We start from the raw sequence: 26,224 nt of genomic DNA, 5'->3' as shown, positions 1-26,224 counted from the left end.
CATTCATTCATTTTTTAAGAACCCAAGACATTGTTTAAAATGTCTTGGTTTTTTTAAACTAACCTGATTATCTCAGGAGAGTGACAGTTTTGCACAAAGCCAACCTCTGCATATGTGCTCAAAGCACTTCTTAGTCCTTACCTCAGACAGAAAGACATGAGGCGGTGTGTTAGAATGTTTTAAGCATATTGAAGCAATAACAACAACAACAAAAAAACCCAAAAAACAAAACACCAAAAACCCCCCAAAAAACCCCCCAAAAATACCATCATGGAATGTGCTACAGGAAGTAACTTATTAGAGGATAAAAAAATGGGAGCAGTGAAAGATGAGCCATTGACACAAGTGGTAAAAATCTTCAATAAATTGTTTCAATCTCTACTTCCAGTACAGCTCCTAGTACTCTGTGCCTGTCAGAAAATAAAAAACTGAGAAAACAGGATTATACAACTACACCTAAATGTGAAGGTATTAGTGAAGTGCATTGGAACAGAACGCATGCCTGGAAGAAACGCAAAGGGAGCAAAACTGGATGCATCTACAAATCTAGCTTATCTCAATTAAATGAGGCCACTGTGGCCAGAGCTTTATCCAACGCCAGTTGAAGCAAGTGAGCATTGCTCATCCATTTCAACAGGGTGGAACAAGAACTTGACCCACCTGCTGAGTAACTCCTTCAGTACCTATTTAAAAAACAGTAGTTTCAAGACAACACAAAGAGCCTTTCCTCCATGCAGTTCTAGATTTCAGCGTTTTTTCACATTCCATCACCATGAAAGCACTGATGATACGTTTAAAATTGTATCCACAGATAAGAACTTTAAACTTTTCATTGAAAAAAACATGGAAATAATTGAAAAGTTCATGCCCTTTATTAGCAAGGTCCAGGTAATGTCACAGTGAATTTTTGTGTGTGTAAAAGAGGAAATTTCTGCAATCTCTCATTCTTACAAGTTCAGGAAAAAGCTTGTCTTGGAACTTAATGGTCATTAGTTTTGTTCTGGTAGACTAAAATAAGTACAGAAATGAAAAAGACGCAATAATGTTTTATATTTTCTTACTCTAAATAAATTTACAATGTACATTGAAATGGATTTTGACAATGATAGATAAAGCAAACGATAATAAAATTGTGCCATAACATATAAGGCTTTGCAAAGTTTATTTTGTTATTGAGAGCATTGTCATCAGAGAAAAGCTGTGTAGGAAAGGGTTTAATGAACATCTCCTTAGAAACAATATTTCACTAGCCTTTAAGACCACTTAGTCCAATTGGAAATTGTGCAATTAAAAAAAATTATCTTGGACTATTGCACTTGCCTTTCCAATTTTTTGGAATTTAGAGGAGCACCTTTCATTGATTTTTTTTTTTTTAAAAAAAAAAAGTTTCTTCTTTATTTTGGGAAATAAAACATGAAATAGAAAAGAATATTTTGTATGCAGGAAAATATTTATACTAGTCCTCTAATGCTGCTGTTACTACACCCTTTCTTTGATGACAGGAGAATTTCCTCAGGTTGGCTAGTGGAATTTTAGAAATAAGCCCCTGTTCTTCTGTCACTCACTTGATTTAAACACATTAAATAATAGAAGACAAAGAGAAGGAGCGAAAATTTAAGCTTTTTTTGGGAAGCCTCAAAGATGCTGATGTATGCATTTCCCTCTCCAGTCAACAAGCACTGCTCGTGAGCAGAGAGAGGAGCCAGAGTTCCACCTTCTCTGCTGTGGTCTTTCCCACACCCTCTGTGCAGAGCTTGCTTATCTCTGGTTATTTTCCCTGCTCTTTTTAACTCTGCAGTCACTAGCTTTCCCTAATGGGTTATAGCTGTAGCTTCAGAAAATCCTTTTTAGTCAGCTCTTTTAATAATGAATCACAATGTTCATCCTTAATAAGCAATGAAGAGAAACCATACACATGGGGCAACATTCGTCCGCCAAAGAAGAAATGCTGCAGATTACACCCCCTCAGCCTCTGCTCCACCGGTATTGAGACCAGTAAAACTCCCCACATTCGAGTCCTCACACCTCGCAAAATTATGTTGTTCTAAAGCATCAGACTTGTAGAGTTTGCATATTCTCATGGGTGCTTCTGGGGCTGGGGGGGAAGCCTTTACAAAACATTCAACACCACTTTCTTATTTTCTCTGTATTAGTTATGTTTTGATTTTTCAGGAATCTAAGTTTTATCTTTCTTTTGTTCTTTGGATATGCTCACAATTTACCCCCCCAGCAGCCATGCATCTGGTTTGGAAATAGAAATATTTTTCAACTGTAGCCCTTCCTGTGAGGACGTGAAAAATACCTGCTAGGATACACAGTATGGTCACTTGTGAATCAGACATACAATAATTATACATAAAACATATGTCTGCTTGTGCAATGTCATACGCTACACTACTGCTCAAGCATGTTGCAGTAGTAAGAACTGACCTAATTTCCAAGCTACTCACACAAAAGCGAATGGTTATATCAAACATTACCATCTAATACTCCGTCAGACTTGCCACGCTTTACCTGGCTGCATATTAATTTCAAAGCCAAACTATCAAACACTATGATGAAATGAGATAAATATTGTAATAATAAAACATTGAATAAAACATTTTATAAAACACAGCCTACAGGGAAATTAGTATATTGTTTAAAAATTCATTTGTTCCAAGAACAAACAAGACTTTTCAGATTAATGTAACCTATTTTTTTTTCAGTTTAATGTAACCTATTTTTCACAAAAAAAGTTGATTCAAGAGATTTCCTTTTCTGTCTACAAATGCCTCTTAAATGGCTTCAGTGGGGCACACGGTAGTAATGGTACTTTGCATGCTGACAATAAGAGTCTTCCACAGTATATAATCCCAGATAATTTTTTTCAAACAGAAAATAATTATTTCCTAGGAAAGCGCATTTGAAAACACCTTTAAAAGCACCTTCAAAACTGTGACACTCAGTTTAAACAAATTAAAAAAAAAAAAAAAAAAGTTTCACTGATGCTGTCTGCACTGCCAGTCTTTAACTGATCCTATTCCCATGTACAGCTTTCAGCAAACCAAGATAATTTTTTTCCACCCACATATTGCTCCACTTACAAGTTGGTGAGAGTGGTACTGGATCTCTCAGGTAATGCCTAGGGGCCAGATAACCCAAAGAACAGATAGCAGAGGGCTGCTCACAAAGGAACACGCCTTAGAAACAGACACCTTCTTCATCCCTGGAAGTTCACAGCAATTGGTAAGACAAAGCAAACTGAAGCACAGATGATATCCACCGTCCCTTACTTCCTTTTTTACCCCTTTCACAGACCTTTACGGGCACACAAACGCACTGAATAGAGTACAGACGCACAATATTGGTAGCTCCAGGTGCTCACGGGGGGTTTTAAAGGCAGCAGGCAAGGTAATTAATAGTAAAGTTGGGACTAATTCTAAATTAACTTTCCAGCCACGGCGACCGCAGCCCTCCGGGCAGATGCTTAGCGGCAGACAGCGGTTCTCGAAGGCAAAGGGGGCTCTCACCGTACCTTAAGGAGTCTGACAGAGGGGAGGAAGGCGGCATGGCACAGCTTCCGGATGGTCCAGTTGAGTGGCCGGGGAGCCTCGGTCTGGTTCATGACTGTCCGCAAATCCCACCGGGAGATCAGCCGCAGACCTGACAGCGCCTACCGCGGCAGCCGCCCTCCGGGTCGCGGGCATCCCACGCTCGACGCGTCCCGCCCGCGATGCCGCAGGGCAGAGACTGGGCTCGGCTGGGCTGGGTTACGATGAGCTGGGTTAGGATGGGCTGGGCTGGGCTGGGCGCGGGGGGGCAGCGGCAGCCGCCGAGCCGCCTGCCGAGAGCAGCAGCCTCCTGCGCGGGGAGCAGTGTCCGTGCACAGCAGAGGCGGCCGGAGGGACGGGGGCGATCCCCCCGAGCGGGGCCGGCTGCAACAGCGGGGTGCGGGGTGCGGGGCGCGGGGTGCGGGGTGCGGGGTGCGGGGCGCGGGGCGCGGGGTGCGGGGTGCGGGGTGCGGGGTGCGGGGTGCGGGGCGCGGGGTGCGGCCGCTCCCGCCCGCCGCCGGCAGCAGCAGCGCTGGCCACCTGCCTCACCCATGCGCTTGCCCGGGCCAAAAGCAGGGCAGAAGGAAGAGAATTTAAATGAAGCCAGGCAGGCGTACCTGCACTTTCTTTCCCAGAGCATTGCGAGGAAAGGGAAACCGGCATGAGGGGAGGTGGGGCCAAGGCTCAGACAAGAGAGGGACTGAGGCGGGGGTGAAATAAATTCACTCTTGATTTACTGATACAGTGGCCCTAGGAAGCATTTAATTGATCTGGCAGAGTATCGGTGTGCCAGTGGCAAGTGGCAATGATTATAAGCTGTACTGTAAGGGCATGAGTGCTAACATACACATCCTGGCAAAAAAAAAATCCCTCAGACAAAGCTCGTTTGAATATTAAATGCGTGCACTAAATAATTCTATCAAAGACATGAAAGCACATGGAGTAATATTGCTCAGGCAATTCAAGTATGGCAAAATATGTTTACATTTGGGGCAGTAAATGGCCTTCTCAGATAATGGAGATGTTCTTAATGGCAGCTCTCCAGCCAAAGAAAAAAATGCCTTCTTCCTACTATATTCATTTTTTTTTCCCTTGTAGGGCATGAAGATTACGTGAAGGAAGAGTTAGGAAGTGTAAAAGAAACATTCTATAAAGCAATGGTGATTTATTATTGACCGGCAATGACCAGTTTTTAGATTATGGATGAAAACACCCACTTCTCAATGAAGTTTAAATCTCTCATAACTGAGGTTAGGAAATATTCAATTTACTTCGCTAGGATTCACTGATCTGCCATTTTCACGTTCCCTTTTAATTCCCATAAAGCACATATATTTCACCTCTGTTTATAATTTATTCTTAGTATTGTGTCTACATTCATCAGTAAAGCTGAGTAATTGTCCAAATGAGGTGCAAAGAGATGAAGACTACAGTTTCTCTTGAACATAGGTATACCAATCAGCTCCTCTTCACTGTAGCCTCTCGGGAATTGTATAAAGGTTCTTATTCAACGTCAGTGTTGGATCAAAATTTTTTCTGCCCGGAATGTAGTCCAAGAAGAAAGTGCAAGACTGACTGTGCACCAGAAGAGGTCTCACTTGTTCCACCCCACTGTACATGGCAAAATTATAGAACCTCAAATATACAGGGACTAGACCATGAGTTGTCTGTAGAATGGAGTGGGTAGGACGCCCAGAGACACCATGACTTAGTGACAAAATTTGTGCAAATTAATTTCTGGTTGTGACTTGAGCAGCTGGTTAAAATTATGCATATATAAATGCCTCTTGTTTGAGTTCTGAATGTATTTATTTTATGAAAGGAGGAAAAAAGCTTGCATTGATAGCAAAATTAAACTTGAGTAAGTAAATATGATTGTCTGCAACTGCTTTTCCATGGCTATATAAAGGAGACAAAACTAAACAGGTAGAAAAAAATAATACTTTTGATAATACTGATTTAAATAGCATGCACCTTAGAAGATGTGCGGCATGGTAACTTTGTCCAGCTATAAAGGTAATCGTATCAAATGATAAAGCTTTTGGGGTTCATAGTTAAAAGAAAGAAAAATACTCAAATCAAAAACAAGAGCTCACAACACTCATGACCATAGCTTCCCCCTATCCCACACCCCCCTCAAATAATGCTTAGAACTTTTTTCTACCTTTGAAGTTCAGGAAAGAGTTTCTTGGGAAAGTACCATAATCATAATTACCTTGTCTCTTTCACATCCACTTTGCATTTGGTATCTGCTATAAAACAAAATGTTCAGCCTGTGTGCTTGGCACAAAGAAGACAGAGGAGTCATAGCATGCTGCCCTTCTTTTCAACAAGTAGAGTAATAACTCTCTGAAGATGCTAGAGAGCTAAACACAATGAAGAAACATAACAGATAGCTTTAATAAACTAAAAATAGCGAGCCCGATGTATCTTCTAGCTTCCACAGAACTTCCTCTCTTTGAGATGAGCTCTATCATTGCCTTCTTCTGCAAATAGTACCTTAGGGATGAGAGTTGTTATATGCTGCAGTGTTTAACACACACCAACCCTTATTCACATGCCTGTTTTCCTTGGCTTTGTACCTCACCTAATCATGTGTATTTGCACAAAGTGTGTGCAAGAATGTGAACTTCTGTCAGTGGCAGTGAGGAAGCTCTGATGGACAGGATATTATCTTGAGATAGGAGCTTCACTTCCACCACAAAATCCTTGGGTGTCTTTGGGTAGACCGTTTAAACTGCTTGTCCCTAAGGCCAAGCCTTAATTAGTTTTATTTTTAATGTACATTTCTTACCTATAAGCAATACTGGAAGGATTTTGAGGCTATTAACTGTAAATATGAGAAAACGGAAGCAAGGAGATTTCTTCGTATTCCCAGCACACCCCCACTTCCCTATCCCCATTTTTGGTAAACATAGATGGTGAATATTTCGAAAGAAGGAAGCAGGAAGTTCTGAAAAGCTTATTTTTTTCCTCCAAGATTCTGACCATAATGATTAAAAACAGTAGTGAAATATTAGGAATATGATGGTGGGGGGTGGGGGTTGTGTGGTTTGGGGAACTTTTTATCACTTCAGTGAAAAAGTCAGAGTTTGAATCTCATATTTCTGTTGGAAAAAGCAAATGTGCAGATCAGATCAGCTTCTACAATCTGAGGCCTATTAGGAGGTGCAAAGATGCATCAATCCCACTGGAATTTAAGACCTGCTTTGCTAGATTTAAAAGACAGAGCTGCCACTTTCATATTAAAAGATTTTGTCCTTGAAGCATGCTCACTGCACCATCAGTATTCACCTCTAGTTCTTAGTCTCTTGCAAAGGAGCACCTTGGGTACCACGGGAGAGCAAAGCAAATAGAAGACAAATTCCATTGCTTCCTGCAACACAGAGAGATTTCTATTCTTAAACCTATTGTTCATGGTAAGCATCTTTTTGAATTCCTGCAGTCTAGCATGACAATAATTCTACACTTAGAAAGCTCTGATACAGTAAAATTTAATTCCTCTGGAAATGCTGGAGAAAGTTTCTGAAAAACACATTAACATCCAAACCACCCTTAGTACATCAGCAATGTCTAGCATTTTCAACCTGAGAGCAAAATGAAACAAAAAGGTATTATAAGCAAAGCCCAACACTAATCTCCTATCCTGCCCAAATAACAGTTCCTTTATTAAATAAGAGATGCTGTGTAAATGAAAGACAGAAAGGACAGGACCAGTAAATGAGAGATGTATTGGTCAGCATGGTAGAAAACCTCCTCTGTGTGGCCACTGCCTACCTGTGGAGAAACAGCAGGCAGAAGAGTTTTCCCGTATTTATCACACCTGTTTTTCCCATGTACATCATAGAGCAGAATCATAAAATCCTGGAATAGTTTGGGTTGGAAGAAAAGTACAGCATCCCTACAATAAGCAGGGACATCTTGAAGTAAACCTCGTCAGAGTCAGTCCAACCTGCCTTCAAGTGTTTCCAGAGATTTGGAATCAGCCACCTCTCTGGCAGCCCCCTCATTCTAAAAACCTTCTTCCTTATATCTTATACAGATCAATCTCTTTCAGTTTAAAAACCACAGCCCCTTTTCCATGACAAGAAGTCATGGAAGCCTGTCCCATCTTTCCTATGGGCACCTGCAAGTATGGGAGTCTGCTGAGAGTCTCTCCAAAGCCTGCTCTTCTTCAGGCTGAATAACAACAACCCTCTCAGCCTTTCCTCACAGGAGAGGTGCTCTGATAGCCTACTGATACCTTTGTGGCCCTCCTCTGTCCTGGTGATCCCCAAAGCTGGATGCAAGACTCCAGGTGGGATCTTGATGGGCAGAATGCCCTCCCTGGCCCTGCTGGCTATGCTGCTTTGGATGCAGCCCAGGACACAACTGTTTTTCTGGGCTGTGACTGCCCATGGCTGGCTCTTGTCTGCCAGCATCCCCAAGTCCTTTTGTTTTGAAGGGCTGCTCTTGTTTTGTTCATCACCCAGCCTGTTTTGGTACTGGGGCTTGCCCTGACCCAGGTGTACAGCCTTGTGCTTGGCCTTGTTAAACCTCATGAGATTCCCATGGCCCTGCCTCTCAAACTTGTCCAGGTCCTTCTGGATGGTGCCCTGTCCTTTAAATGTGTCAACTGCACCACTCAGCTCAGTGTCGTTTGCAAACTTGCTGAGGGTGCACTCGATCCTGCTGTCCATGTCATTGATGAAGACATTAAACAACACTGGTGCCACTACAGAGCCCTGGAGGACAATTCTTGTACAGATGTTGGTGAAAAAATTGACCACTACCCTCTGGATGTGACCATCCAGCCAGCTCCTTATCCATCAAAGAGTTCACCTATCAAATCCATACATCTCAAATTTAGAGAGAAGGATGGTGTGGGGACCATGTCAAAGGCCTCAATACAACTTAGGTGAGAAGAAAGACATCTTCACAGTGTAACTAGAGAGCCACTTTGCCAAGGCCTCCTTGCTCTTGGACCAAAAGGCTTGCACTTCCCAGTGAGATAGAAACACCAGAAAAAATAGACCTAGCCTTGCATTTAAAAATAGAGCTAGCTTTGCTTGCAGTGGCCACTGTGGAACTACTACACAAACACACTGATGTGGAGGTGCTAGTTCTTCATAACACATTTTGGCCATGTCTTAGGTTTGTGGAGGAAATGGCAGGATGGCAATAGATAAACAAATGATTCAGAAGTTCTTGTCACAAAGTCAGTGCTAACAAATCCTTCCATTGGTATAGTAAAGAAGTGCAATTCACCTTAGTATCCAGTCACTTTGCAGGGCTGTAAGCTAAAAAAATCTAAAAGTATATCAATGAATAGAAGGCTGTGCTAATAAGAGAACTTTTTCAATGCACTCATATTTCGATTTATTTATGTCCATTTCTTGTGATTTCTTGCAAAAATCAGATGATAGAAAGATAAGTTGATGTTATAAGGTTTGGATAAACTATACTTAATTTTATGCCTGCCATAACTTTTTAAGGGACACAAATTTAAGTGACACTTAACTCAACAGATAATTAAATTATAAAATTAATCTACTTCTCCCCCATCTTTTCTATTCATTGCATGCCTGAGGTGGTTTTTCTGCTGTTATCTCTGGCAAGATATTTCACAGATCTTTTACCACATGCTCGTAATTCCCTCTTCCCCAGACACAGACACACATACTAATGCAATGTAATGTCTATATACTTATTAAATATTAATTAAATAATTTGCTGTAGATGAGGACAATTCCATAGACGGTTTCAAGCATATATATAAACATTATTGTATGTAGTTATAAATCATGTCTTTTGGCAACTGACTGAAAAGCCAAAGCAAGGGGTATTCTTTCTTTTATCCCAAGGTTTATAGGGATACGATGAATATCAAATATGATTATTTTACATGCCTACTACCTTGAGATTTCCTTTAACTGATCTACATCTGGTGTTTGCCTGGAAAAGCACCTAGCTGGGCTACCACAAGAGATCTTGGAGGTATCACAGCACACAGTACTGCAGAGAAGCAGAGGAAGCAGACTTGTGAGAGAGACAGGTGAACTGGGCAGTGCAGCATGCCCCCTACACCCTTGTCAGAAGTATTTTTCTAGAGACCCTGTCTGATTGCTCCCAGTTACAAAGTACACAAGTGGAGGAGTCTCAAAGCCAGACTATGGGCTGAAAATGTAAGTTTGAACAGATAGGTCACAAGGAGCCTTCACCATTATTTGAGGTTTCACCTCTGCAGCTACTGATAATTTGCACCACTTTGCCTTCAGTAGCTCTCCAAGTATTTGTAAATCTACCTACCCTTAAATATTGAAGCTGTATCTTTGAATGGCGTATTACACCAGAAGTGCCTCTTTAATTGCAGGATGAAGTCTTTTAGAGTTTATCTTTGGAGGAGGTTAAGACACATAGGCATGTAACACTTATATTTTGGGACTAGAAATGTCCATGGTTGATTGTTACTTAGGTACAAATACTGCATTTTAAATTGCAATCTATCTTAGTTTAAATAGAATTTCAAGTGTAGGCAAGCTGTCAGTTCTTTAACCTCTGCAGTTTATGACAGAAATAAGGATGCTCATACATTTAGATTTATGTTTATGCTAAAAGTTTCTTTCCATCTTAGCCATCATGTTCTTATCTGCACTGCTTAAGTTTGTGTAAATACTTTCTTAATTTTGACCCATAACATAATTTTCTTTGTAATTTCCCATTCAGATATCAAATTTATAAATTAACTATTATTATAAATTCAAATTTACAAACTTAAAAATTAACTATTTACTAAGTTATTGTGCTGTATTGTTTTCTAGTTTTGATTATTTTGTTAGAGAAAATGCAGATAAAATACAATACTTCATGAGAGCACTTCACCATGACTGCTGTGCCTTTCAATGGAGACCCTACAGAGCAGCTCTCTTGCACTTCTGTACTTCTCTTCACTTGATTCACACAGATGCACTATGCAGCAAGGTCAGTTTCCTCACTTCAGCTCACAGTACTGCAGAACTGGAAGACAGTTTACTACCCTTTGAGAGAAGCAATGAATTACAAAAAATCTCTAATGCCTTCTGCTATGGCATTATAAAAAAACCTAAGATAACCAAATTATATTTTCCACAGGTATTGCATTTCTGCATACCTCACCCCCACAACTTCTGACCTTCTCCCAGACGTGAAGAGTCCTAATGGAGACACCACCTTTATGATGAAGCCTCCAGCAACCACTTGATTCAGATGAGTTGAGCACATTAGTGTTTCATTACTGACCCCTCTGCTGTCCTGAGTATTCTCTTTCACCACATTTTTATAATTTTCAGCATGCATCAGTGCAGACAGCTAATCATGCATTGCCTTCAGTACTTTCCCCAGCTGCTCTGCTGTGTAGCGCTGTTCATACTCATTTGAGGAACTGATCTGCCCACCAAGCCCTTATGGTGAAGGGTCTGTCTCAGTAAATGGTGCAGTCAAAACTGAAAAGACCACGGAGGGGCACCCTCACACTTGTGAGGAAACACCCCAGTGGTTGATGGCCAAGAAAAGACACAGCAGGCAGCTCAACAGAAGCAGCTGCAAGAAAGATTGCCAAATCAATGTAACACAAACAGGTATAGTCCTAGCAAATAAAAGCAAAAGGACTTGGTAAAGATCTAAAATTACACTTATTACATAGATACTACGAATTAACTAACTGTATACTTGAAATTTCACTAGGAAATCATTCATAGAAATTTCATCCTCAATTAAAAAATAAAGCTTGACTAAAGTTGTAAGTAATTTTCCCATGCATATTTTGAGCAGCAATGTCTTCTGCTAGGCAATAAGAGGACAATTTACAGAGTTGCTGATCCTCTGCATCCCCTGAGCACTTTGTGATTTTCTTTTCCAGAATAACACGAGAAATTGTGTAAGGCTGAGCTCTTAATGAAATTAAACAAATGAGGAATGGCAAAATCTAAAAAAGCACTATTATTCAAAACCACACTTATCTTCTCAAATAGATACAAATGACTCCAGTGGTCTACTTTAAAATACACTTTCAAATAGATAGCTCTAATTTGGTCTATTTTCAGCACTTTGTGAATTTTGCTTTGATTTATTTCTAAAGTCACACACCAAGTCTAAATATATTCTTGTTATATCCTGGACTCACAAACACCTCCAATTTTACACCTACATTTTCCCTGGAACAATTATAGGCACATGTGGATGGTAAAAAACTCTGGATGGCATTTTCCATGTAGTCTGTTGCAATTATTACATATTTGCATACAGTATCACACTGGGGAGAAACCAAAGCTTGGGGGCTTTTAGGCTGATCACTGATCAAAGCTGTAGGAAGAGTAGTCAATGCCTCTGGAGACAGTAATCTAGTTTCCTAGTCAGACACAACAGAGGGGTGACACAAAAAGCCAGATGAGAGCAACAGTAAAAAACACATCAATTGTATCAAATAAACTGTAGTCTCAGTTTGCATTTGCCTAGCCATTTCCTGAGACTGATTTTTTTTTAAAAGGCGATTTTGTTGTTATAAGATTTGGACCCTTTCCCTGCTCAGATGTAAAGTGTAGAGTAGGAAACTAAAAGGAAGCTAGATCTTCATTGTTACCTTTTCTTTGCATCACATTTGTTTCACAGTTTATAGTCAAATTAAATCAGTCCATTTGAAAAGCCATCACTCATACACAAAAAAAATCTGCCAAAATATGTTAATTTTGTTGTTAATTTTTAAGTTGTTCATGAACCCCCCCCAACTAAATGAATAGCAACAACAATCCCAGTTGTTGGGAAAAACAATATTCATGCAGTTCTAGACTCTTAAACCAGACAGCAGACTCAAATTGGAATATAAAACTGCGCTACAGAAGAATCTATCTCTCTTTTTTTTTCTTTTTTTTTTTGGTACAGCACAACTGTAGTACTACTCATGACAGACTAACTACTAATTTAAGGAGACAAGTTGCCCATACTTCTTACTTCTCCAAAGAAAATACACATAACTATTGGGACAGAACAGCAGAATCCACAGGAGCAAGAAAACAGAGCAAAAGAAAACGGATTGGTTTTTTTTTAAAGTGACACTCAGTTATGCAACTGGTCTTTGCAATAGCCTTTAATCGAGCATTGTCTAGCACTGCATTGTGCTCATGGCTCCCCTATCACTACTAGAAAATTCTAGACCCTCATACCAATACTTAATGGACAGATTCCACTGGCAACATAAAGCTGCTGGAAGGCTTTTCTGGAGCAGCTTTTTTGGCTTACTTAGAAATGCTTTGTCAAGTCAATGTTCCCACTGCAGACTGTTCTGTTACATCCAACAGGCATAGCATGTTTGTTGCTTTTAAAGTGCTCCAACAAGTGAGTCCCATAATTTGTACAACTTCACTAATTCTACTGTTACTTAAAAATCCTTATTCATACGATTTTCAAATCACATGCCAAGGTAACACGTGCATATTGTATTTTAGGCTCTTCATTACTAGAATCTGAAAATTAAATTTGAGATTTCCTAATGCTGAGAAATTTCCTAATTTATTTCTACTTACCTGAATGGTAGTAATGCCATATTCTATTTATCAAACAGTGGTTATCCTGCTGGCCTTAACCAATAATAGATTCTCTCCAAGATTGTGTGATTTCACCCTTTCTTTCATGTTCTTAGCACTTTCTTAATATGCTAGGTCAGAAATTTTGGCTCTGTGATTTATGTCTTAGTCCCAGAAGGCAAACAGATTCTTCCTGTGCTGTTGGCACTAAACTTGATGCCCCTATTTTGTTATGTATAAAGTATCTGTTATATTGAGGAGACAAGTAATGAATTATTCTTCAGATTTATAATGAAGACTTTCTGATTCTATGGCTATGATTTGCATATCACTTCACTACAGTGAAAATGTAATGCTTAACTAGCAGTTAAGATAATTTAGAAGAGAAGAATCTGAAAACTCTCTGTTGAAACTGGGCAGGCATAAGCAAGAAAGAAGCTCCTAGGAGAAAACCTCCTGGAAAATAATAACGGACAGATATTTGTATCAACATCTTTTATAACCATTTTTCAAATTATATGATGTCTGATGGAATGTTCCAAGTCAGCACTTGGGATTACATTTTCATATGTGGAATTTTTTGGAAATTTTTAATTAACAGTATTTCTGTGAAAAGAACTGCACGAATGCTAAGTACAATCTGTTTTTCTACCAATGCAACAAGCCAGAGACATGAACATTTATGTACTCTTGGAAAAAAATTGTGACATTTTGTGATGAATTGTGACAATTCATAATATTTTGTGTTTATTCTATGGAAATCCTGCATTTATTAATCTCTTTAATGGCTTGGGGCTTTTGTTCTACTTTATATTAATACACACAAAGTTTCAGACCTCTGAACTAGCATCTTCTCTATTTTCTGTTTTATCAAAATCTACAGATAAAATGTGTTAAAAAAAAAAATTTGCTTAGTACACTTTTATGACTATGAATTACTTCCAGCAATCTACTATTCCCTTTTTAATTACTGTTTTCTCTTCTTATTTTTTCATTAGAAGCTTATAACTTTGTGTTTTACAATTACCAGTACAGAAAATGACGTATAAGGGCACTGACCCTTGTACTACTGATGCAGCAGAGGAAGCAAAATGGAAGATGTGATACCAGAAGGCATCTCCTGACTTGAAAGTTCCATGAATTATTTAGCTTATCTAGCTATATGTCATAATTACCGTATTTATTTTAACTAATGTGAGAGAAAAATACCAGCTGAATGTTTTTCAGTCCTGAAAGCACTGCTTAACCCCGTGCTAGATAAAAAACTCTGACTTTCTAGGTGGGGGTAAGCAATATATGAATTCCACTTCAGGCATACTTGGTACAAAGGGGGTAGGTAACACAGGTGAGAAAAAGCCCAGGGCCCTTATCTGCCATTTTGACATCCACATAAACCTCCTTGTTAAAAGACATCTTGAGATAATAAAGAGGAAGAAACAGAAATGTATTCAAGTGCAATCAGAATAACCAATAATGGCCCTGGTTATATACAACATCTTTTTTTCTCTTTTGAAAATTCTACTAAAAATAAATTGTCAGATTCCTAACATATTTATAAAGAAAACCTTCTCATGCGTGTATCCATGACAACCTAGATTTATATTTTGAGCTCCAGAAAGTTGTTACAGCACAGCTTACATAAATTACTTTGAAGAATGTAACAAGATAAGATGGTTTGCTACCTGAGGTGTTTTATTTGGCATAATATATAATATTTCAGCTATAGAAGCATAAAGGGAAACAAAGGCAATATGTAGTGGTTTGAAGTCAGTCTTCCCATAAAGTAAACCTATTTTTAATACATGGAAAATGTATAAGCAGTTTTTGACAAAGAACATTGAAAATGGAAAAAAAAAAATCACTGAAGATTTAGTAATTGAATATTACCATATTATAATTAGGAAAGCAAAGAAACATAACAGAAATGTGAAGCCTGAAATAAACAGAACTTATATTTACACTAGTATGCCTCCTACTGGGGTTCCATCTGGGCTGCTTTGGGCACAAAACCTATTTTTTTCTCTCTCTCTTACCTTGGGAAAGGAACCTACTTTCAGTAGAGTAAGCATTACTAAAATTGCATTTCTGTCACAAATGTTTTCTTTTTGCATTTGACTTGAGAGTCGTACTATATTATTTATATAGTAGATTAACACAGAAAGAAATTTCCAAGTACAGCATGGAAACAATAGGAACATACTTCATAAGATTTTTCCAAAACAACTATCAGTGACTTCCCTAGCATTTTGTTGCCAAAAAAAATGCATTCCCTACATTAGAAAGGGACTGTGAGGGAAGAGAGATACAGTCACGTCAATAACTCTTCAATACAATGGTAAGAATTCAAGTCGTGTTAACAATTACAGCCTCTATGACCTTGTATTTCTGAGCAGAGCCTACTGCTTTAGATTTCAAGCCAGGAAAGAAACAAAAAAGAAAAGAAAAAAAAATCAGACAACAACAGAACCTTTCCATGAGCTATCTGCTAAGGGAAAAAGTTCTTGACCTCAGTGATGCAATGGCTGGGTCACACACCACCAGGCAGCCTGGCATTGAGTGTGAGTGAATTCCTTATTTCTAGACCCACACCAGCACCTTGGGGGCTCCAGCTGTGGGGGATCTCCAGTCAGGAGGTATCTAGCTGAGGGATACTCAACAGATTAAAGTGAAAAGTGAAATTTTTATATTATATTAATTTTTGTATTATTATGCATCTATTATATAATTGTATTTATATTAATATTAATATATTAGATTAGATTAGATATATAATAAAGTGAAATTCAACACCTCCATAACATGCAGCAGCACAAGTTTCTTCTGAAAGCCCCTGACTGCAACCCAGCCACCACCTGCACTTTGTGGATTCTTATGGTGATACACCCTGAGATTAGCTCTGTTGGTTAAAGCGTGATGCTAAAACCACCAAAATGGATCCCTCTACAGGCCATTCTCATGAGAGTTAGACCTGAAGAACCTTGTGGATCCCTTCCAACTCATAACATTCTGTGATTCTGTGAAAATAACAGAAATTAAGCTCATACGGGGATGGCACAAGTTTTGCAGCATATGTTCCTGAAGGTGACCCAGCAGGTGAGAGGGATGTTTACCCTGCGTGTATCCCCAGCTGGTCAGTTGTGGTCTTCTCCGGCCTTTTGCCTCCTCCCTGATTTCCTAATAGATGGGAAATAATTACTCCATGACTCAATTTTTTTGCCTGGAACAATGGCCTACATGTGCAACATAATAGTCCTGAGGGGCAGAACTTTTGTCCTTTTTTCTTAACTGTATTAGGAAAACTTGAGGGCTAATTTTCTGCATAAGCCAAATTTAGTTTTAGTCACTTGTATCAATATTTCTGGGCACAATTCATGCAAGTTAGAAATACTACCAGAGCCTTAGTAGTCAAAGATAATACTTTCATGGGAAGGATTTCATAACAAAATATCATTATAAACATATAAACCTTTCACTCATATTATTTCTCTTTCATATAACAGAACATTGTTCTCTACAATGTAGTATTTTGTTTTATGTAATGAAATGTCGTTTATACCAACCAAAACCTTCAAAACTAACTAATACTATAAAAATACTATAGAAAGTCTGCCTTCAGTCACTTTCAGCTCTCCATGAAAAGAAGAAAATGTGCAGTAAAAATGAAAGGCTTTAATCAAGAACCACCAGCATGAATAATATGTTCTGATATTTTGTTCCAATAATGTGCAAATAAGTACATATCTCATGATACAAGGTGTATGAGTGATTGATTTATGAGCGAATGACATTATATTTTAACTAGAAATCCTGGGAATGCAGCTACTTTATATATGTACAAGATGATCTCAAGTCTAATGTCCAGTACTGCCCCACCATGACTGAAGCAGACATCTGTGCATACAAAGAAAAGTTCATCCTTTCTGAAAAGCCTGTTTAAAAAAAAAAAAAAAAAAAAAAAAAAAGGCATCACAAAGGCCATATTTGAACATTTTATGGTGGTAAAAATGTTACACATTGCTATATGTTTGGCAGTTTTAGAACACTGTAATTCAACTTCCATTCTTCATATTCCCAATGGTAGGTTTATCACAACTGATTAAACAATCTATTCCTCTGATAGCCAGTAGTTTGCCATGGAAATTAACTTGTGACCCATTACATATATTATCTAACATATGCCCATCAACCAGCAAGATTAATGTATAAGGTTTTTAGGCAGACAGCAATGGCTCAAGGGCCATCATGTATAAATACTTATGAGAGCTAAAAGCAAGAGCAGATGTCTTGCCATGCAAGTGAGATGCTACAAAAAATTCTGTGAAATTTAAATGCGTTAATTGAAATTATCAAGCAAGCTTATTTGATATGTTTCCTCTGGTGTTGATTAAAGAGTATCACGCAATTATGCATTAAGAACTGTAAAATCAGTGTTTTGCACCAATATCAAAATACAAAGAAGTTACAGCTATCTCTTGTCTATAGTTGTACTCTACACTGCAAATGAAGAGATTTTCCTTTGCACTGTTTCAATGATAAGGAAAAATTACCTTGAAAATTACAACTTTTCAAAGACCACTTTCAAATATTGTCCCTGTCTAACATTTTTTACAGAGCACCTTGAACAATGCCACATGATAAGAGCTGGTCACAATGAAATGTAAAATAGAATTAAGTGCTATTAGTACAAATCTCAGAACCCAGTTTTCTGCTTTGGTGCTGCTTTTCCCTGTTCATCAATGTGACTTAGTGAAGTTACATCTGGCTCTACTTGAAATAGTTGCTTAGTTACCACTAATCAACTCAAATTAAAGGAAGAAAACCTTTTTCAGACAATAATGTGGGAAAATGACAGGGGATTTGAAAATTACGGGGGAAAATACAGTCGCTACTCCGGGCTGGAACGCAGTCAGCATTCCCGACCTCCCGGACACAACACAATCTATGGGGTCTAAAAGGAGGGCAGAGGGGAGACACCACGGCCAAGCTCTGTCAAAACCCTCGAGAAGAGGGAGCTCAGAGTCCTTTCCAGCTGATAACCCTCCCAGCAGCTTAAAAGCAAGAGAGAGAAAGGGCCACGTCCTGCTCTTGGATCTTTTTACATGTTGCCTTGCATGTTGTGATAGGACAAGAGCAGATGGTTTTAAACTGAATTAAGGTAGATTTAGATGAGATATTATGAGCAAATTCTTTACTAAAGGAGTGGTGAAACTCTAAAGCAGGTTGCACAGAGAAATTGTGAACGTCCCATGCCTGAAAATGTTCAAGGCCAGATTGGATGGGCTCTAAGTAACCTGGTCTAGTGAACAGTATCACTGCCCATGGGAACTAAATGATCATTAAGGTTCCTCATGGAATAATTTCTGTCATGATTTTTTTGATAAACATTCCTTCTCTAAAATGCTCACTTGCTGTGTAACTAAGCAGTGATTGAGTGCACTGAATATACAGGCACAGAGCAGGACCAGCAGGTTACCCAGGGCTCCATACAGGTAATTCTCACCATGCTATCAGACAGCTCTCTCTGCCCTTGCACGTGCATCCTATGAGTGTCCATGAACTTGTGTGTGTCCAATATGTTTAAATGCCTCCTAACTTGATCCCCATCTGCTAGGGTAGTTCTTCTGGACTTTTCTGGACTCCCCCACTTGTCTCTGTGGCCATGGATTCCTTATGGCAAGATATACCAGTGAAAACCAAAACAAGGAAAACAGCAAATTTTTCCCAGCTCCTCTGTCATCAGGTTCTCTGCCCTGTTTACTAGTGGGCCCATACTTTTTCTCTTCTTCATTTTTGAAGATATATCCATGAAAGTCTTGTTACCTTTCAATTTCTTCACTGGATTCTACTCCAAATGGACTTCTTCTTTCCTAACTCTATCCTTATATGCTCAGAGTGCATCTCTGAATTTCTCCTGGACCACCTAGCCCTACTTTTACATCTTATGAACTTCTTTTTTTGTGTCTTTGTCAGAAACAACTTGTTCATTCATGCTATCTTTGCTTAATTCTGTCATCAAGTTGTCATCAGATCACTCCAGAAACCTCCTGGATCACTCCTGCTTTATGTGTTGCCTCTCCAGCACATATCAATGTGTTTTGTGTCTCTCCTGAGGACCAATGCCTATGAACATGACTTTTCCACTCAAGTTGAAGGAAACTCTAAGTGATAAGGTCCGGTGTTAAAGAACAAATCTGTTCCTATAGATGAAGCTGACAGGTTTTACAGAGGGGAACCAAGTGTTTTCACACCTTCAGAATCCGTAGAGGAGTACTTGAAGGTAAACATGCACTCACAGAAATAGAATCTGAGTCCTGGAGTAGTTTGCTTCCTGCCTCCTGCCTCTTGCCATTGCAGGACCACAAGCTCTACGACGAGATAGAATCAGGTGCATCCACATAAATGAAGGCCTTGTTGTTCTTATTTTGCAAACTAAACCCATGTTTTGCAACTTATAGACTTTACACAAAGTCCATTTAAACTCTTGAAGTGTTTTGCATAGGAACATTTTTGATTTTGGCTGGTTTGGTTTGGATTTCAGCAACTTTAGGTATTTAAAGGGTGTGTTTAGAAAAACAAAAATGTCAAATTTTTGACAGCGGCACTTTACTGACTGTAAATTTATATTCATACAAGCTTTTCAGCCTGAAAATTAACAAAGTTCAGCAATTTAAAATTTAAATTTTTAAATGCCCTAATCATTTAATGTCCTCTTTCTTTAAATGTGGACTTGTACATAGGATATGAATGACTGCTCCACATACCAACTGCATGCCACAGATAGGAAAAGGAAATTAATCCACTAAATAAATTATTTTCCATAATCCTTATAATGGAAGGTAAACAGCATGTGAAGATTTACTCAGGACAGGAATGGTGACAGTAGAGACACTAGAGATTGCTGTGAAATGTACAAGTAACCACACAGTAGAACTTCTATTTATGCCTCATGCACAAGGTCCACAAATCTTTTCCTGGAAGACCTCGATTAAATAAGGATCATTGCAGCCATCCTAAGAGCTTTCATAGGTGTCAATATCAGAGACTTCTGTAGTTTATTAAATAGCAATCAGGTAATAAAGACCTGGAGGATTATATGTGCTCTGACTTTTTTGAGGAACGGAATGAGGATAAATAAATCTAAGTGTAAGCCTGTAATCTTACCATTAAAATTAAGCACGAGTTTAATAAAATGTGGTGAAAAATAATATTAATGATTTTATTCACATCAGAGCCCTAGCCATCTTCTCATAATTGTAGAGCTTCTTCAAATTGTAATTTTCAAATAGTCATTGAGGGTGCTTTGTAAAAAGTTATGGTTTACCTTATATATGTTGTATATACATATATATTTAATGTCTTCAAAGAAGCAAAAGGTATTCATTCTGAAAGAGCTATCTAGGAACTAATCAGTTATGGGATTATCTTTGGCCTCTGCAGCTTCTTGGGAGTTACAGACTGGTCCTAGTGCATAAACTGTACCTCTAACCAGCAGATGACATTCCCACACCATTCCCTGTGCCAGTACAGCCAGCGTGACAGAGAGTACAGAGTATATAGTCTCAAGGATCTGTGTGAGCACTCTGTGCCTGCTTACAAGATGCCTTCACCCACTATAATCCTGCACCCTTGATTCAACCCTCTGTTTTAGCTCTGGATTGCATTCTACAAGTGAGGATTTAATGGCTGAGAAATTCATGGATGAGTATGAGTCTTGCATTAACGAGCAGGGATCACCAGTAGCAGCGCACAGGTTGGTAAATCAGCATCCATGGATGAGTTAGCTTTCCTGTACTGCTGAGCACATGGAGCAAAGTCAGACTCCAGTGTCAGCCTGCTGTTCAGGAAAAATCACAGAACCAGCAGTAACACGTCTTTAATGTTTCATGAATAAGGAACCTAGGAATGTGCTAGAAGGAGAATTCTGATTCCACTTACATTTCCCCAAATACAATTATTTAGCTTAGTGGAATGATGGTATCTAAATAGATGAAATTGTCTCTTGGAATGTAATATTTTTAAGATTAAGAATTTAAATTACTAGGAGTGAGATAAATTATTGTTGTAACATTAATTCTTTCTCTGTAAAATTAAGCAAATTAATTTATTTTTTTATATATCTACAATCTTATTTTTATCTTACCAAGATTGGAAATGTGATTGTGACTTCCTTTATGGAGATCAGTGTGTTTAGGAGGTCAAGAAATGTGATAACAGAAGATGAGTGGGTCTACCTCCAATTAGATTCAGTCCTTATGAAAACAAAGTCTAAGGCTGAAGAGCGCAATGATATAAGAAACCTCAGAGACATAAAGCTATCCTCAGTAGCACACAAGACATTATTCAAAATAAAAATAGTGAAAAGCTTTCAAAGGGTGGCAAAAGTATACTTTGATTCAGTTTCCTCTATGAGGAGAAAAAAAAAGCAAAAAAAATCATTAGGGTAAAGCTGAGAAAAGTCTGCATGGCACTAAGGAATAAAAGACGATGTAAGAAATAAGAGGGCATCTTTAAAAAGACAGCTCATGTTTGAGGAAGGGTAATAGGAAGGATTATAAACTCTGTCAGGTCAAAAACACAAGGCAGCAGAAAGAGAATTTGAGAAGCCCTTGCAGAGAGTATAAGTAAGTAAGAAATTAAGTAAGTAAGTAAATAAAATAAATAAATAAATAAGATAACATGCTTAAAGACTTTAAGGAGAAGTGGTTTGTGTTTTTTATTTTGTCCCCCAGAATTTCTGAAATAACTTCTTTTTCTCATAACTCCAATTGGCTACCATATATCTAAGACAAACTGCCAAATTAATTAATGTTGCACTATGTTTACTGACAGAAGCTATTTAAATTATCAAAATTATATGTTTGTGCTGAATAATCAGCTTGACTGTGCACTGTTTTCCAACTCTGTATCTTGAGCAGGCATCTTTGAGTAACACCATTGTGAACACATACTCTACAACCTCTACAGCACTCTGAGATTACTGTGATAGAGAAAATGTCAAATTTTAAGGATGACAACTGAAAAGTGGGAATTTTCTATGAAATCACAGACGGGCGTTACAGACTGCGTGGGCACCATGTCGATGTGCACACACATGTGAAGAGCATAAGAACAGAAAGAGAGTCAGACCAAAGTATCCTATATCTGCTAAAGGCAGTGCCTATGGAAGAGGGTAATAGTAAAATACACTTAGAATGGTGAGAGATGATGCTGCCCTAGAAACCTTACATTTACAGCTTCCTAGACTTGAAATGGTGCCCAAGTTCTTAGCAAGCCTGAAGGTGGCTTCTGTTCTGTAAGCATTACCCAGTCTGCAGCCTTTCTGTATCAGCAGCACCCTTCAGAACAGATTCCTGAAAATCCTTAGGCAATCCCAGAGGGTCAGGGATCAGTTATGTGGAGGCACTTAAAAACCCTTACTGTGATGTTTAGTAAGTCTCAATGAAAAGCTTAGAAAAGCCTTGACTTTGTAAAAAATGGGAAGAATCTGCAAAGAAAAGCAAATTATTATTTGCTTTTTATATGTATACAGAGGTATGTCTTTACACTAAATATTGTGCAGCATATGTCTATTAACTTCCAGCATCAAAAACATTTTAAAAGAATATTTTCAACCAAACCTGGAATCTAAATAAAACACTGCAGAAATAATAATTATGAGATTTTAAGGAAAAAGAAATTTTTCAGAAGAAAATTCTTTCTTTCTTTAAGTACAATCAAGAAGAGTTTACAGCAACTAGCCTTCATCCTACTGCTGATTACATGGTTTCAGAACAACTACAAAAAGATCATAACCAAAGGCTAACACTAAAGCTTATTGAAGCTGGATGATTACTCCCTTCAATTTCAGTAGGCATTAGAAAATACTTAGGAGGAGGAACACAAGAACATCTGTAATTATATATTCCTCTATAGTTGCAGTTTGGAAGGAAAACAAATTTTCAGTTTTCCCAGATCCCCTTCAGCAACTAATTTTAATGAATGAACAGGATAATAATTAAGTTTCTAATGTTTGTACCCTATACCCCATTTCTTTTAGGAGTTATGATTTACAGACACTGTGTCCAACAACATAACACCATTTCTATGTGAAAGGCCTCACTCTCCTTGGTCAAACACCTAAAAAATTATAATACAACTGATTTGTTAAAAATAAACATACTGCAAAATCTGTCATTATTAACAGAATGTAAATTAGAATTTGTATGGAAGATTCTGAAAGACACCCACTAACATGTAAATATTCACATCCAATCTTAATAGTAAAGCTGTGGCTTTTATAGCCTCTTCAGATCAGGGAATGCAATTCAGACTGCATCACTGAGAAATTTAAACAGTGAAGAAAATGTGAACACTTCTTATATAGAAGAAGGATGCAGAAGTGTCCTGGTGCTACCTGGGTGGATTTAAGACTGTGCTTTATACATCACTGCTTAGGAGACTGCTTCCTTCTCCACGGCATATTACCATGAGACATCCAGATTGCAGGAACCTTTGTATTTCTTTCCCATTTCATGAGGACAGCTGCTGGCAATGAACCATACAAAGCACTCTTTTCCTTGAAAACAGGAACATACTTCACCAAAACATATTGGAACTTTTGGCTCACTGTGTCTCTTCCTGTGCAATAAGAGGCTCCTTTAGTTTATGGAGTATTTTGCCTTCCTGAGTACCTCTACCATTGGCCATCAAAATGTTCTGAAGTTGCATTAATGCTCAGATAAGCAATGCACTTGAGGATGCCTTGTAAGCCTGTATTTAAGGACTTGAAACCTTAAGTCTCCAGGTTATTTATTACCTGACCTATGGTAAGGTAACAAGCAAGCTACTTTAGCAAGACAGTTTTCTTTCTGTAAAGACTTAATGGTGTACAGTCCAATGTTGATGGTATTTACTTGAGTGTGTTTGTAGGTGTGCACAAATTGCACTAGCTACACGACAATAAATATATTATACACCCCTGAGAGAAAGGGATGCCACAGGACAACCCCAAACTGGCACACTATTCTACAGCTGCTCTTCATCTCCTTCCTCCTAGGCCATCACGGACAGGGTGAAGCCAAAGAGAGACACAGCAGTTAGTTAGTTTTGGTCTATAAAAAACATGAGTGAACCAAGAAAAATGTTCTCTTGAATTATTCTACCTCACATTGCTGTTTTCACAGATAATTACAGAACCATAGAACACCTTAAGTCAGAAGGTGCTCGTATGATTTGTTAAGTAAAAGTGTCCATTACTCATAGGACTACTTAAATCCAAACCATGTGAGTAACATCATCCAGACACTCCCAATTCACTGTTTCTATTAGATTGGTATTTATTACAGAAACATTGGAGTTGCACTAACACAAAGCTAGTTTCATTCATACAAATATAGCCTTCCGTGATGGAAGAAACTTATTATATATATGCCATAGAAGTTTCACAAGGGCAACAATTAGAAAGATTCAGAGAGAGCTTACTGTCTCTGTAATTATTTTGAGATATATGGTATGTGTATATATGCTTTATATCTATTAAAACGAAACAAATGCCATTAGGAAGTTTTATTTTTTGAAACATGCATGCGTGCCAATCATGTTTCACTGAGTCTTGCTAATCAGGATTATGGACTGAAGAAACACTTGACAGCTTTAAACATTTCACTGTCCAATAATAGTATTTTCAACATTCTGTACACTCATATAAAAGACTGAATTTTCCCCATAGCAAATGTTGCAAATAGGCATGCAAATAAAATTAATGAAAGCTGCTGGAAAGTGTGCTAATGCTTTTGAAAAGAGAGCATAGTCTTAATTGTCTAGGCTGGGTTTTTAAAACAGAAAAAAATGGTATACAGATTCTATGGCAGTTAACACCTCCATAAGAAATCCACAGAAACTGTTCCCTTTGGTGCTTGAAGGCACAGTTGGACACTGTATCTGCAGCCTTGCTAAACTGGATTTCTCCCATTAGAATCCTCAGCTCTCAAACACAGGACCATGAGAGTTGAGGAGCAGTAAGTGGCAGGATTTTCCAACCCATTGGAGGGACCAGCAGACACTGGATATGACTTATAAAGTATTAATCAGCATTTTCATATGCAAGAATGAGAAAAGCTTCTTTGTATTCTAATCACATGCATTATTTTTCTAGAAAAATATTCTTGTTTACCAAACAATACCCAGGAATGTGAAGAACATAAATACAGTACAGGTAAGAGACAAACAAAGTAGATTATAATAGACTGACATCTGAAAGGTGTCAGACAGTGAAAATGTGTACAAGAGAAATTGAATTTGAGAAAATCATATTACTGGGTATCTACTGCTTAGGATCTACATTATCTTGAATCCATAGTGTATCATGTTTCAGCTCTAAATTTGTAATTAGAAAGCCACTCTATCTCTCTTTTGTGCATTTATAGTCTTGCTCTCAATAAGAGTTGTCAAAGTAAGTGGATCAAAATAATTTCTTGAAAAAGGGAAAGCAGCGAGCTGTATGTATGCCTCACCACTCCATCATTTCCTTTGTGCTTGCCACCTGAAACATGTAATAAGATTTTTTTCTTATTCTTTGTTAAAAGCCTAGCCTGCTTCTGGCACATCACACAAAAATGAAGCATAAAGAAATGCTAGTAGGCTCATCCCTTTTTCTATTTTTATTTGTGCTTATTAACAAAAAATATATTTGCATTTTAATGCAACAGAATTCTGTATAGAGTCTACTGTACTTTTTTGGGGTTTTTTTTGTTTGGTTAGTTTGGGGTTTTTTTTGTGGTGCCATGCTGATTGTAGCTGGGATCCAATTAATCTTCCCCAGAGCAGCTAACATATGGATCTGTGTTTGGGATTTGTGCTGGAAACAGTATTGATAATAGAAGGATGTTTTAGTTACAGCTGAACAGTGCTTCCACAGAGCCAAGGCCTTTTATGCCCTTCACCTCCACACTAGTGAGAGGGCTGGCTGTGCTGAGTGTGAGAAGTTTGGAGGGGGCACAGCTGGAACAGCTGACCCACACTGACCACGGAGATATTCCAGACCATATGGCATCATGCTCAGTGCATAAGGCTGGGGGAAGTATGAGGGGTGTTTGCAGAGTTGGAATTTGTCCTCCCAAGCCTCTGCTATCCATGATGGAGCCCTGCTTTCCTAGGGATGGCTGAACACCTGTCTGC

General features: G+C 38.4%; 1 protein-coding gene across 5 annotated transcripts in view; it reads right to left on the bottom strand.

The window, feature by feature from the left end:
* The window catches only part of TRPM3 (transient receptor potential cation channel subfamily M member 3), a 305,059-nt gene that overhangs the window by 267,400 nt on the left and 11,435 nt on the right, over positions 1-26,224 (bottom strand). For 4 of the 5 annotated variants that reach the window (XM_086867036.1, XM_023944693.2, XM_086867038.1 and 1 more), the window contains exon 1: positions 3,518-3,708. The exons of the other annotated variant lie outside the window; for it this stretch is intronic. In XM_086867036.1, the coding sequence (XP_086723162.1) occupies positions 3,518-3,607 (90 nt within the window). In that variant the 5' untranslated portion in view covers positions 3,608-3,708. Of the gene's footprint in view, positions 1-3,517; positions 3,709-26,224 lie in introns of those variants that run through there. 5 annotated transcript variants of the gene reach the window in all.

Source organism: Cyanistes caeruleus, chromosome Z (assembly GCF_971803275.1).
Source record: "Cyanistes caeruleus chromosome Z, bCyaCae1.hap1.1, whole genome shotgun sequence".
Classification (NCBI taxonomy): domain Eukaryota; kingdom Metazoa; phylum Chordata; class Aves; order Passeriformes; family Paridae; genus Cyanistes; species Cyanistes caeruleus.
This window is presented reverse-complemented; position numbering and strand designations above follow the sequence as displayed.